This window comes from Mustela lutreola, chromosome 4 (genome assembly GCF_030435805.1).
Source record: "Mustela lutreola isolate mMusLut2 chromosome 4, mMusLut2.pri, whole genome shotgun sequence".
In the NCBI taxonomy this organism is placed as follows: Eukaryota; Metazoa; Chordata; class Mammalia; order Carnivora; family Mustelidae; genus Mustela; species Mustela lutreola.
The window spans coordinates 79,976,296-79,989,231 of NC_081293.1; the positions used below are offsets into that span (position 1 = coordinate 79,976,296).

Sequence of the window (12,936 nt, forward strand, 5' to 3'; positions counted from 1 at the left end):
GTACATACCACATCTTCTTTGGGCTCTTTCCATAATTTGGCTATTGTAGATAATGCTGCTATAAACATTTGGAAGCATGTATTCCTTTTGAATTAGTGTTTTTGTATTCTTTCAGTAAATACCTAATAGTACAACTGCTGGGTCATAGGGTAGCTCTACTTTTCACTTTTTGAGGAGGCTCCGTACTGTTTTTCAGAGTGGTTGCAGCAGATTACATTCCCACTAAAAGTGCAAGGAGGTTCCCCTTTCTCCACCTGCTCGCCAGCATCTGTCGTTTCCTGACTTGTTAATTTTAGCCATTCTGACTGGTGTGAGGTGGTATCTTATTGTAGTTTCGATTTGTATATCCCTGATGATGAGTGATGTTGAGCAACTTTTCATGTGTCGAAACAGCCGATTTTTAAAAAATACTGTAAGGGAAAAATTCCCATAGCTTTTAGTAACTTTAGTAGTTTCTTTTTTTTTTAAATAAAAACTATCTCAATTTTTATAATTATGAAATATTGAAAACATATCAGAGTACCAAAAATAATATTACACCCATATACTCACCACCAATAATAAACCACTTGCTGTATTTCCATCAGTTCTTTTAAAAATAAATATGATGAATGATTCTTGAACATGTTTTTATACTTTTAGTATAGAATAAAGATCCGTAAACCTCATAGTATTGTATTTTTGTGTTAAAGTCCACATAAGTGGTTTTACAAAAACCCTCTGTTTGCTGTTGAAGACTTATTATATGGTGAATATTGAGTACTCAGGCCATTGAGCATTGTATCACTTATGTTGAGAGAATTAAAGAAATCATAACGATAAAGCTTGTTAGAAAAATGTGTAGCTTAGCTTAATAGGCCAAAAGGAAAAGCTAGTGAGTTTGAGTTTTTATATTTTACCTACTGTATGGGGAGAATGGAGTAATTCCCAAACATACAGTGTGTATGTTTGCTTTAGCAGCAATGTCCACAATAGTCAAACTATGGAAAGAGCCCAGATGTCCAGGACAGATGAAGAAGATGTGGTGTATACATACACAGTTGGAATATTATGCAACCATCAAAATGAAATTTGCCATTTATGATGTGGATGGAACTGGAGGGTATTATGCTAAGTGAAATAAGGCAATGATCATATCAGTGATATGAGGAATTTGAGAAATAAGGCAGAGGATCCTAGGGGAAGAGAGGAAAAAAATGAAACAAGATGAAAACAAAGAAGGAGATAAACCATAGGAGACTCTTAAACTTAGGAAACAAACTAAGGGTTGGTGGAGTGAAGGGAGGTGGAAGGGATGGTGGAATAGGCTGATAGACATTGGGAATGATATGTGTTGTAATGAGCACTGGAGAGTATATAACCTGATGAATCATGGACCCATATCCCTGAAACAAGTAACACATTAAATGTTAATTTAAAAAAAAGAAATGGTCTATGTATGCATCATTCTGCATAAAATATAGAAAAGTTCAATTTGATATGTCAAAAATTTGGAGGATCAGATTATTTAACATAAAATTATGAGCCCGTTTCAGAATATAGTCATCTCTCATGGAGAACTTTTATCTTTTGTGAGAACTCTGATTGCTCATTTAGAAGCTCCTAGGAGTAAAAATTCACATAAATTGTAATAATTTAAGAATTAGTTGTCATGGATCATGATCCAAGAATATTTCAAGTACTTAGATAAGATGACTAGTACCATTAAATAGAAGAGAGCATTACTAGCCTTACCAGGGACAGAAGTATTTATAACACATATTCTTACTGGTATTCATTCTACTGGAAATATGCAAAACTATCTCAGCAAGTATAAATTTGACGAAAGCTGCAAATAAAATGTATGCTGCATAGAATTTACTGGTAGATTTTAGAAACTAATTAGATGCACCAAAATGTGTAAGGTAGGTATGCTGACACTAGACCTTCACTTTACAGTTTCTTCAACTTTGTTAGACTGACATTTGATAACTTTGCATATACTCATTGTTGAGTATGTTTTTAAAAAAAGATCTTAGAGATCATGGGGGAGAGGAGATTAGAGGGAGAAGCAGAGACTCCCCATTCAGCAGGGAGCCTGATGCAGGACTCAACCCCAGAGTCCTGGGATCATGACCTGAGCCAAAGGCGATGCTTAACTGACTGAGCCACCCAGGTGCCCCACTGCTGAGTATCTTAAGTGAAAGACCGGGAATTAAGACATTAGTGCTTGTCCAAATTGTCCAAATCAGACCCTGCATTTTGTTAGTTACAGCCGTTTGTCAAATGCGATGTGGTGAGCTATTGCATGGATTTGCTCGAGGTAGGCATTGTTATTTACGCTCAAATTTCTTTGGAAATAAATGGCTTCCTGGTGATGATAATGGGTACCAAATTCTCTTTGCTCATCAATGATTCAAATTTATTATATCCCCTCCTGTATTGCAATTCGTCGTTGATTTAAAGTTTAGTCTTCTAACTCATGTCTGCCTTGTACCACAGGTGTCTGGCACAGGCACTCACCATATATTTGCTGGAAGAATCTGTTAAAGTTCTGTGCACCGAGCACTTTGTATACATGACCAGTGAAAAGCGCGGTCCACGGAGACTGGATACTGCAGAATTCTCTTGTGGGTCAGGAATAGAGAGATCCGAGTTTAAAATACCCTGTGTTGGGTAACTTTATACCCACTCCGTGCATCCCAGAGAAAGAGGATTCTTGGCGTGCCGTCCGAAGCGCTGCGGTACTTAGCGCCGAAGCCCCTTGGGGAGGAAGGAACGCTGAGCCCTGGGTTTCGCCTAAGGTCAGAGGGGCTGGTGCGAGAGCCCCGGGGGCTCAGGCCCCCGCCAGGTGGAAGGCTGTGCGCTCGTCTGCGCTCTAGAGCCCCGATACCCAGCGCAGCCAGTAAGCGGCGCTGGGCCTCGGGTTTGGCGGGCCCAAGCAGCGGGCTGCGGATTACCTGCAGCAGAGGGGAGCCGGCGAGCTCCTCCCCGCCCGCCGCCCCCACTCCCCGCCCCCACCGCGGCACCAGCCCGGGCTCCGCGGGCTCGGCGCACTCGCTCGCCGGAGTCGGGGCCGAGTAGTCGGCGGCGGCAGGCAGGGAGCGCGGGGCCGGCGCGGCTGGGCTGCGGGGTCGCCCTCCTCCCGCACAGTGCGGCGCAGGGAGGCTCCCGCCTCGGCCGCCCCCGCCCGCGCCTCCTCCCCCGCTCTGCAGGCGGGGACCGCCCGGCGCTCGCACCCGGCCGCCGCGGCCCCCTCCGCCCCCGGCTCCGGGCAGCGCCGCGGCAGTAGCGGCAGCACAGCGGCAGTAGCGGCAGCACAGCGGCGGCAGCAGCGGCAGGAGGCAGCGCGAGGGGCCGCCGCTAGCGCCGCCGGGCTCCGCGGGGCTCAGGAGGCAGCGCCGGCGAGGAGGCGCGGAGCCATGGCCGATGGGGGCGAGGGCGAGGACGAGATCCAGTTCCTGCGAACTGTAAGCGGCGCGCGTCCTGTGTTTCCCCCGGGGACGGGGGCGCCATGCACCGGCCGGGGCCGGGCAGAGCGACGGCGGCAGTGGGGGCGCGCGGGCGGGGCGGGGTGCCCCCCGGGCTCCGGAGGAGCCGTGTGGGGGCGACGGGAGGGAAGGGTGCGTGTAGGTGCGCGCGTAGGGGAAGCCGGGGCCGGAGAGCGGCTGGAGCGCTGCGAGCGGGCGGGAGGCGCGCAGCCTGGGTCCCGGGGCGCTGAGGAGCGGCGCCTGGGAGCCGCGGGAGTCCGGGAGGAGGGGGCCGTCCGGCCTGACGTGTGGCGGGGCCGGCGCCTTCCGGAGCGCCGCGGGGGAGGGTGCGGACCGGGCGGCCCGCGCGGGGCTCGGGGCCGGCGGGGTCGCGCGGACTGTCGCCGGGAATTCCGCCGCGGCGCGGTTTCTCTGGCTTGCGGGCTGGACCCGCGCGCTGTCGCGCAACCTGGGGACTCGCCTACTTGGCGTAGAGCGCGCCGCGGCCGACTGTTCCCGGAGGGGGTGCGGGACGCGGCCTCCAGAGCTCCCCCAAGTCCGGGTGCTGCGGAGGGGAGAGGAGTCTCCCCCATGGTCACCGCGGTTCCCCGGCGCCGGCTTGCAGAACGTGGAAGGGATGGAAGACGAGAGAGTGCGCGCGCGCGCTTGTATGTATGTATGTGTGTGTGTGTGTGTGTGTGTGTTCGCGCGCGCGCGCGGGGGTGGCGGGGACATTGTGAACGTGTCGTTCTCCAAATGCTGGCTTACTGAATGCCTAGTGCAGCAAAGTGTGTGTGCGTGTATGTGTGCGTGTGTGCGTGTGTGTAAGGGCAGAGTGGCTGCCCGGAATTTCCACACTGGGTGGCAGCAGGGAAAGGCTGGCTCCACACTAATACAATTTTTTCTCCTTAAGTACCTCTTGGCACTGCTCCTTCCTCTCGCTGATTTGTTCTAACGCTGCAGATACTTCCCAGGCCGAGGCATTGCTCACCTCAAAGCTGGGACTGGAGAGCCTCTTGGCCAAAGAAAATGCCGTTAACTTCGCGTTAAGAATAACCTCGTTAGCGTTTGCAGCACCCCTTCCATGCTTTTCCTGCACTTGTCTCGGGAAGATCGTCCCTTCCAGGATTCCCCCACCCCCCGCCCGAGGACTGCAGCTTCTGCCGTTACTTCTTTCCTCAACAGAGCAAAAGAGATCACTTCCCAATTACCTCCAGAGTTAGGCAAATCATAGAGACGCTGAAATCTTGAAATATTAACCAGACAGTAACTTTGAGGGGTGAAAATAGTGCAGGTGATGTATTTGGGAGCTGAACAAGTGAAAAGGGTGAATTTGTCTGAGAACGTTTTAAGTGACCGGTTTTCTATTTTTCCTTTTGCTCTTCTAATAGTTTTAAGGCATTCATTTTCGCTTACTATTTGGGGTGGGGGCAGAAAGCCTTTGGAAAGGACAAAATCCAGGGTCTGCATGAGATGGAGAATGATCTGAAGGAATGGCTGTATGTTATGCACCATTACGTATGCTTTAGAAGTGCTACTGGCCCCAAATCCAGCTCTGATGAGCTGGAGCCTGTATGCTAAAACCTTGCTCATGGGGAGTGTTTTAAGCCTACTAGTCATACAGGTTATAATTATTTTTTTTTTTAAGTGAAAAACTGTCTGTAAGGTTTGAAAAAAATAAGAGGCATATGAAAATACATTTCTCCAAACCACGAGATCTTTTGTTCAGGTGGACAAAATATTTAGTTGCTGGGTCATTTTTAAATTCAGTTTTTTTTTTTTTTTCTTCAAACTCTATAGGGTTAAAATCAGCTAGAAAATTTTGGAAGGCTTCTTGCACTCAAGGGCTTCCTGCAGGCTTAAATGTTAAGCCAAGCTGGTTGGAGGTGGTTATCAGAATGCTTAATAGAGACCCGGGTAATGTGCTCGTTGATGGGGTTCTGCGCATATAAAGTAATGTTAACTCTGCGCCACTCAACGGCTGCCTGTCAGCCCCAGCAACACCTCTGATAAGTGGGTCCTGTGTAGAGATCTGGCAGTCCTAAGCTGGGATTTTTCTTTTAATAAAACATCCGTAGGTTGTGCTGATGATAAATGACCTTGAAGGAGGTGGCACAGTGGAGCGGGGGAATTTTGTGTGTGTGTGTGTGTGTGTGTGTGTGTGTACTTAACATCTAAAAGGAAAACATGTCTTTTCCTCTAAGTTTTACAGTTTCACAGGGAAATATGCAAACCTTTTACCAGCTCCTCTTTGCCTTCTGCCGTGGCTCCTTTCCATCTTATTCCCTTAACCTGAGTAGGTGAATGGCTCAGAAATGGTAAATGGAGTTACTAATGGAGAGAATGTTGTTCTTATAGTAAATTCTTCTCTTTTTAAATTTTTTTTTTCCCTGGGTATTTCTTTGTAGGGTGCTGTCTTGCGTTCGTGTCATTATGAGTTCATTCTTTCTTTCTTTCTTAAGTTAATGATCCAGGGAGTACTAACAATTTATATATTGGCTAAAATAGTTAGGAATGAAGGACAAAGCTATTGTGGTTTTTTTTTTTTTTTTTTTTTTTTTTTTAAAGAAACAGTTAGTCATTAGGAGTCCTTAATGGTGAAGCTGACTGATCATTTCCTATATCTGATTAGAACACCTTAAGTATTATCTTTTCTTTTTTTTTTTTTTTTTCTCCAAGCACTGTAGCTCAGTGATGCACCCTTGGCATCCTTCTGCCTACAGCTTTTTTTCCTTCTTCTTTTTCTAGAAGAGGTTTGTGATTGCTGTTAAGGATACCAAAGGTGAAACCTGGAATGAACTGTGTCCATGAGTTATGGCCACGGCTGTGAGTTAATTCTTCATCTGTGAAGGGGAGTTTTGTCACCCGTTAAGCTTGCCAGCCCCTCTCCCATCTCCTTTCCATTATGCAATTGTGAGTTTGCTAACATTCCTTTCAAGCGCTTCTGTGGATGAACCATCAGCTTTGATTCAGTCAGCGGCTGCCCCACCTGCTGGAAGAGTGCCCTCCCTGATGCGTTTATCTTTGAGGGAAATTGAGAATGTGGATGTGGGTCCACTGGGTGTGCTGGAGCAGAATCCTACCCTAAAATGAGCCCTCACCCCTAACAGACCTATCCACTGTCACATCCCAATGTGCCTGGGATTTGGAATGCGTGGTTTATTTTGTTGTAAAATTTTCATTAACTTTCTTGTGTGTCCATGAGCTGTGATTTGGTAATTAAACCATGGGTCTCGAAGTGATGCTCCTCTCTCTTTTTCAAGCCATCTTACAAAATTTTATACAAGGAATCCTGGACTTGAAGAAAACCCATGATGTGAAATGACCTTGGTCAAGGGTTGATTTTTCCAAGTACTTCACCTTTCATTTGCGTAGACCAGTTGAGTGACCCTTGATGTACACTGGGGCATCTACTTTTGTACTTAGACCTGGACTGAGATTGAAAACAGAATTGGGGCTGCAGAAATTACTCTGGCCCTCCAGCCTTCCTTTGCAGAATGAACCGTTTCACTGTGAGTTTCTTCACAGTGTTTGTCCATCTTGCTGATAATGATAAGAAGCATTTTAGAAAGTACTCAGCAATTAGTAGTAAGAATCATAAAGTGTAAACGCCAGTGCCTGATGGTGTAACAGAGATTGGACTGGAATGTTTAGTCCCATTTGTGGAGGTACAGGAAGGTTAATTGTACAAACTCAGGGACTCATTGGTGCGGAACTAAGACTGAAACTCAAATCTTAGGCTCATGTCCTTTCCAGGAGCGAATGGCTACTTATCAGTGTGCTGTTCAAGTCTGTTTTAGCTTTGCAGCAAACAGGATACCTAATCGCTTTTGTCAGCTGTAGGAATGTCACAGAGTACAAAGGAGAAGACTCTGAGTGAGCCGTGAGAATTTGCACCTTTTGCTCCTTTGATAATGAAGGCATGAGGAGCTTTAGATAGATATTGACTTTTTTTTTATTTAAGGATCTGCTGGAAAGCACATCCAGGTTTACATAATCGGACTTTTTTTTTTTTCCCCCTCAAATATTGGTGTGTACACATTTGCAGGAAGGACAGACTCTGAAACAATTAGGCCACTAATTTATTTGGCATTCAGTCTTATTTGTGCTTGGGCTTCAGATAAGTGTTTTTATCAAGGCTGAATTCACTGAGAAAAGATTGCTACTTCTGGGGACTGTGCTCCTGCAGATAGAGCCCTTGGGGAGAGGGAGAGACACCGAAGCATGCATTTGTCTCCCAAAACTGTGACATTCTGGACATTTTTTTTTTTAAAGATTTTATTTATTTATTTTACAGAGAACACAAGTAGCAGAGAGGCAGGGAGAGAGAGAGAGAGAGAGAGAGAAGCAGGCTCTGCACTGAGCAGAGAGCCCGATGCGGGGCTTGATACCAGAGTCCTGGGATCATGACCTGGGCCGAAGGCAGAGGCTTTAACCCGCTGAGCCACCCAGGCACCCCTCTGGACATTTTTTTAACTCAGAGAAACATCTGTTGAACACCTTCTGTATGCATGGTGTGATAGTTGGTGTTAAGGAAGCGTCCAAAATAAGGAGACTTGTTTGCAATGATAGTCGCTAAGAAAAGGTTTAGCGGCTGGCATGGAACAATCAGGAAGAAAAAACACATGTAAAAATTCTAGGATATTAGTGTAGGAGGAGACCTTTAGAAAACGTCCCCTGGTCTACCTCTGCACCTCCCCACCCAACATTTTGCAGCTAAGGAAGCTATAGCACCGAGAGCTGGAGATGCTCGGGCTCAGTGTCAGCCTCCAGATTGGGGGCGGTCTTGGTCACACAGCTGTCACAATATCATAGACTTGGTGGCTTTAGCAGCAAACATTTATGTTTGTCATGGTTCTGAGGTCGGGGAATCCAAGATCAAGGTGCTGGCAGGTGCAGTGTGTGACCTTTTCCTGGTTTGCCAATGGTCATCTTGTCATATCCTCATATGGCCGAGGGAGAAGAATCATCTCTCCTGTGTTTCTTGTTCTAGGGGTACGAATTCCATTCATAAGGGTCCCAGCCTCCTGACCTCCTCCAGGCCCCACATCCTACTAGCTTCCTCTGGGACTTGGCATTTCAGTGTGTGACTTTTAGGGGGTTGCAGACATTCAGTCCATGACAGTGGTGTGGAGTAACACAGAAGGGGTGAGCATCTCTGCAGAAAGGTCGGAAAGGTCCTTCCCAGAGCACCGTTCTTCTTTACAGAGTAGATTTAAACCCACTGTCCCATTTGATTCTTCTCTTCCCCTTCCCAGGCAGGGTTCACTGTCCACATCTGCTCCCGTCCTTCCGGCCACAGAAGAGGAAGCTCTTTCCTTCTCTCTAAAGTTGGAGTCATCACGTGTCCGAGAGCCCAGTGCTTGCCCCCTGGTCTGGGACCGGGACTCAAGCACACATTTTCCATCCTTTCCTTGCCTCCCTCACTCCTGTTTCTTCCGGTGGATGTGGAAGCACTGTCATTTCTTTTTTCTTTCTTTCTTTCTTTTTTTTTTTTTCCCCCGGTCATTTCTCCCACCTCACAGTGTCTGGTTTGACCCCCATGCCTCATTTAGCTGCTCAGCGCGTCCCAGTGTGGTCTCCACCCACCGCCTGTCTCTTCCCCTGCTGGTAATTGCTATGTAGCTTCTTTCACCCATCTCAGCCACTCTGCTGGATGTTTCCAGTCCCCTCCTCCATGCCAGATACAAATGTTCCCCTCCACCCCTGTGCCTTCTGAACCCCTCACACTCTGCTAACTTCGCCCTCCCTTTGAAAGCTCCTCTGCCTTGGGACACATGGCACATTCGGAGTCATTTTTCTACATTTCAGTTCATGCTTTTGGGGGCTCTTTTAGCCTCTTGAACTCCAAGTCTGTGATTTTTCTCCAAAGATTCTCTCCCGTTTCTTGTTCTGTCTCTTCTGCCTTCATGAGCTTATCTGTGCCACGGAGTCTGGGATCCTAGGAATGAGAGTTTGAAAGGACTTAACAATGACCTCATCCAACTCCGAGAGCCAGAGAACTTCTAGGAACTTTCTCAAGGTCATTCCTCCCTGTAGGTGAAGCCCACTGCTGATCTGAGAGTTCTCTGCCCCTTATTTCTAGCTCTCTGTTTTTTTTTTTTTTCTTTCTTTATTAAGATTTTATTTTTTTATTTGACAGACAGAGATTACCAGTAGGCAGAGACAGAAAGAGGGAGAGAGGAGGAAGCAGGCTCCCTGCTGAGCAGAGAGGATGTGGGGCTTGATCCCAGGACTCTGAGATCATGACCTGAGCTGAAGGCAGAGGCTTTAACCCACTGAGCCACCCGGGTGCCCCTCTAGCTCTCTGTTTTGACTGCCCTTCGACCTCCGGACACACGGTCCTGAGCCCAGGTGTATTCGGTTCCCTGAGTGGCTCTTCTTCCCGGTGGCCCTGTGTTGGCCAGTGGCACTGCCGTTTTAAGCTCTAGCTCAGAAACAGCAGGTTGATCCTAATTGCAGAAGACCTGGGTCTGAGGCTTTTCTCCACCAACACCTAGCTTACATACTTGAGAAAAATTTAAAATTTTTTCTTACACCATGAAGGTGTAAGGTGTAAGGCACCTCAGAGGGATTTTTGAAGATCACACGGTAGGATTCTTGTGGAATCTATTTCAGTGCCTGGCTCACAGTAGGCACTCCATGCAATAATTGAACTCTTTTTTCCTCCCCTCATATCTCATCTGGCATCATCTCCTGTGGTGTTTTCCTTGGCACCTCGCTCAGATTTAGATTTCTTTCATACCCCAATACTTGTTCTGACCTTCATGGGCCTCTGTCCCACCACTACTAGTCACCCACCCTGAACTCTTTTTCTATCTGAATCCTCCTAAAACTTCGTGTTCACGCCACCCCTGCCCAATTCCAGATTCCTGTCACATCCAGTGTAACCGCTCTCCTTGGCTCATGACCCTCAATGATCTCATTTTTGACACCTTACTTGGGTTCCCCATCCTGCTGGAGCTTTTGGATTGCTCCAACCAGTTCTGACCATACCTTTTTCGAACCAACTCTTGAGCATCTCAGTTCCACACATTTTATCACTTGTGGCCCAAGTTTGGGTCCCCTGATGCTCTGTGGGAGGGTTGCAACTGTGTTGGTGAGGGATGGGGGGGGGGCATTCGTTTCCCATGATGCTTAGCACAGTGTTACCTACAAGGCCAGGTTTAAGAGGAATCGTATGGTGATGGAAGACCAGGACAAGAGGAAAGTTCCTCCCTCTCTTGTCCCCCAATTAAATGTGAAAACCATGTGAATGGGTTCAAGTGCAGAAAGAAGGGATCTCTGTTGAGGGAAGTAGGCAACCAGTGCAGGTGGGAGAGTGTTAGTAAGATACCTCCCAGAGGCAGAAGAGTAGGAGGGAGGCGGTTAAGTTTTGAGAGGAGGAGAGAGGAGGTGGGTGGTGAGACAGGCATGATGGTTGGCTTGGTTGGCTGTGGGAGGGCTGCAGAGGCTCCTGGGCCAGCAGGGGAGGGCATGCTGGCACCAGGCGTGTGAGGAGCATTTGAGAGAAGGAAGTTATGGAGACAGGTGACCTAAGGAGAGAAAGAATAAATGAAGACTTAAGTAGGTCTGAGTGATGGGAACTGCCCAAGAGAAACCCTGGGTCCCTGTCAGAATTTGTATAAGTGAGAAGCTTCTAGATGATGAGGTGACTTCCAGGACACCGTGGGGGTGTCCTATGGAATGGCTTTATCCACTTATTTTCATCTCTGTTAATCACGGCAAGAACATTGGAACATGAGGGGTTTTGTGACTTTGGGGTTGGAGTTGTCCTATGAAAATTCTTCTGTGGAAATCAAGTGGGGACTTGGCTTTGAGGGGCCCTCTGAGGTTGTTTCACATTCCCTGTTGAGTTCCTGGGGTCAGCCAAACTCAAATCATTTAGAAGGATGACTATAATAATAAAAAAAGAACCTGCCCTTGTGCTGGAAATGCATACTTTCAGTGATTTAGGGATCCCTGGAAATTTTCATCCTGGTAGATCACAGGGTTGGTCAGTCACTGAACTTCTCATGAACTTCTTTGCTTGTCTTCTCCACTGTCTCAGCTTCAAAGGGCTTCTCTGGCTTCCTATTACTTGGGTCAGTGAACAAGGGACCCATATTTCTGGGGTTTCCTAAAACATGACAGTTGGCCTCAAAGCCCAGATGGGAGGTGTACTTCCTGGTTCCTATGGCCCAGTAAAAGTTCTGTACTGATGTTTTTTGCCATGAAACAGAAATTGGCAAGTTTTCCCTGCCACTAACTTGGAGTGTCTGAGGCACCTGCCTGTCGTTGCCTCCACGCTCACTAACCAAGCAGGGCTCCCACCAGAGTGAGTGACTGAGAGAGTGGGAGCCACTGGCTGCCTGGGGTGAGACCTCCTCTAGGTGGCTGCGCAGTGACCAAATGATGATGAGTATTTGTCAGTTTACCAGAAAAAAACCTTAAATCTAGCTGGGGAGCTACCCAGAAGTGGGGCCAAGTGACCAGAACAGGAGAATGTGCTGTAGGAACCCGCAGGGCGATGGGGCCTTGCTGGGTCTGAGGAGGGCTGAGGCAGGCATTTCCTGCAGGTGCTGTGAGCACACTCTTATTTGCACGGACACACACTACTTAGTGTGTGCGTGGGGAATTCGTGTGAGATCAGTGAGTAAGGGACACAGGCTCATACACCCCCATCAGGACGGCCGGGGCGACAACTCACTGTGGTTAATTTATTTTGTCTGCTACAGTGAGCACTATGATTTTTTCCTTACAGAAGTTTTCGATTTAAAAATCTTTTTGCATAGTTGTTCCACTTCTGATGAAACTTTAAAATATTGTATTTCCCTCTGAGTTTAGAATTTGACTCCTGATGTTCACATGAACCTATGGATTTCATTCATATTTTAATACATAACCAAAGATACAAGGGTGCCTGGGTGGCTCAGAGGGTTAAGCATCTGCCTTTGGTTCAGGTCATGATCTCAGGGTCCTGGGATCGAGCCCTGCATTTTGCTCTCTGCTCAGCAGGGAGCGTGCTTCCTCCTCTCTGTCTGCCTGCCTCTCTGCCTATTTGTGATCTCTCTCTCTCTGTCAAATAAATTAATAAAATCTTAAAAAAAAAGATACAAAGTAAAAGATACTGTTTTAGAGGACAAAAGAAAAGATAAGAAAACAAAAAAATTATAGGAAAATTCAAATCCTTGAGAGTTGAGTGCATTGGGACATTATTAAAGTCAGTACTAACTGTCACACTGACTTCATAACCATTAATAGTTCTCCTCACTTATTTTTCCACAGCAGGTTTCTGGTTATTGCACTAAATGGAATTATGATTTCACGTCTGTGAGATTTCACTGGAGTTTCTATTTCTTTCACATTCAAAGAAATTTTCCTTAAGAAATTGTGGTCTCTCACGTACACACACAAAACACATTCACTCTCCTGAGAGAAAGATAGTATTCCATATTTCTTTTTTACTAAATTTTGACCTTAAAGTGAAATTCTAGTAGATTAGTTC

At 47.0% G+C, this 12,936-nt stretch overlaps 1 protein-coding gene across 3 annotated transcripts in view; it reads left to right on the forward strand.

Moving 5' to 3' along the window:
* Positions 1 to 3,008: 3,008 nt before the first annotated feature.
* RYR2 (ryanodine receptor 2) overlaps positions 3,009 to 12,936 on the forward strand; it is a 751,000-nt gene continuing 741,072 nt past the window's right edge. For all 3 annotated transcript variants that reach the window (XM_059170336.1, XM_059170337.1, XM_059170338.1), the window contains exon 1: positions 3,009 to 3,449. In XM_059170336.1, the coding sequence (XP_059026319.1) occupies positions 3,402 to 3,449 (48 nt within the window). In that variant the 5' untranslated portion in view covers positions 3,009 to 3,401. The remainder of the gene's footprint in view (positions 3,450 to 12,936) is intronic.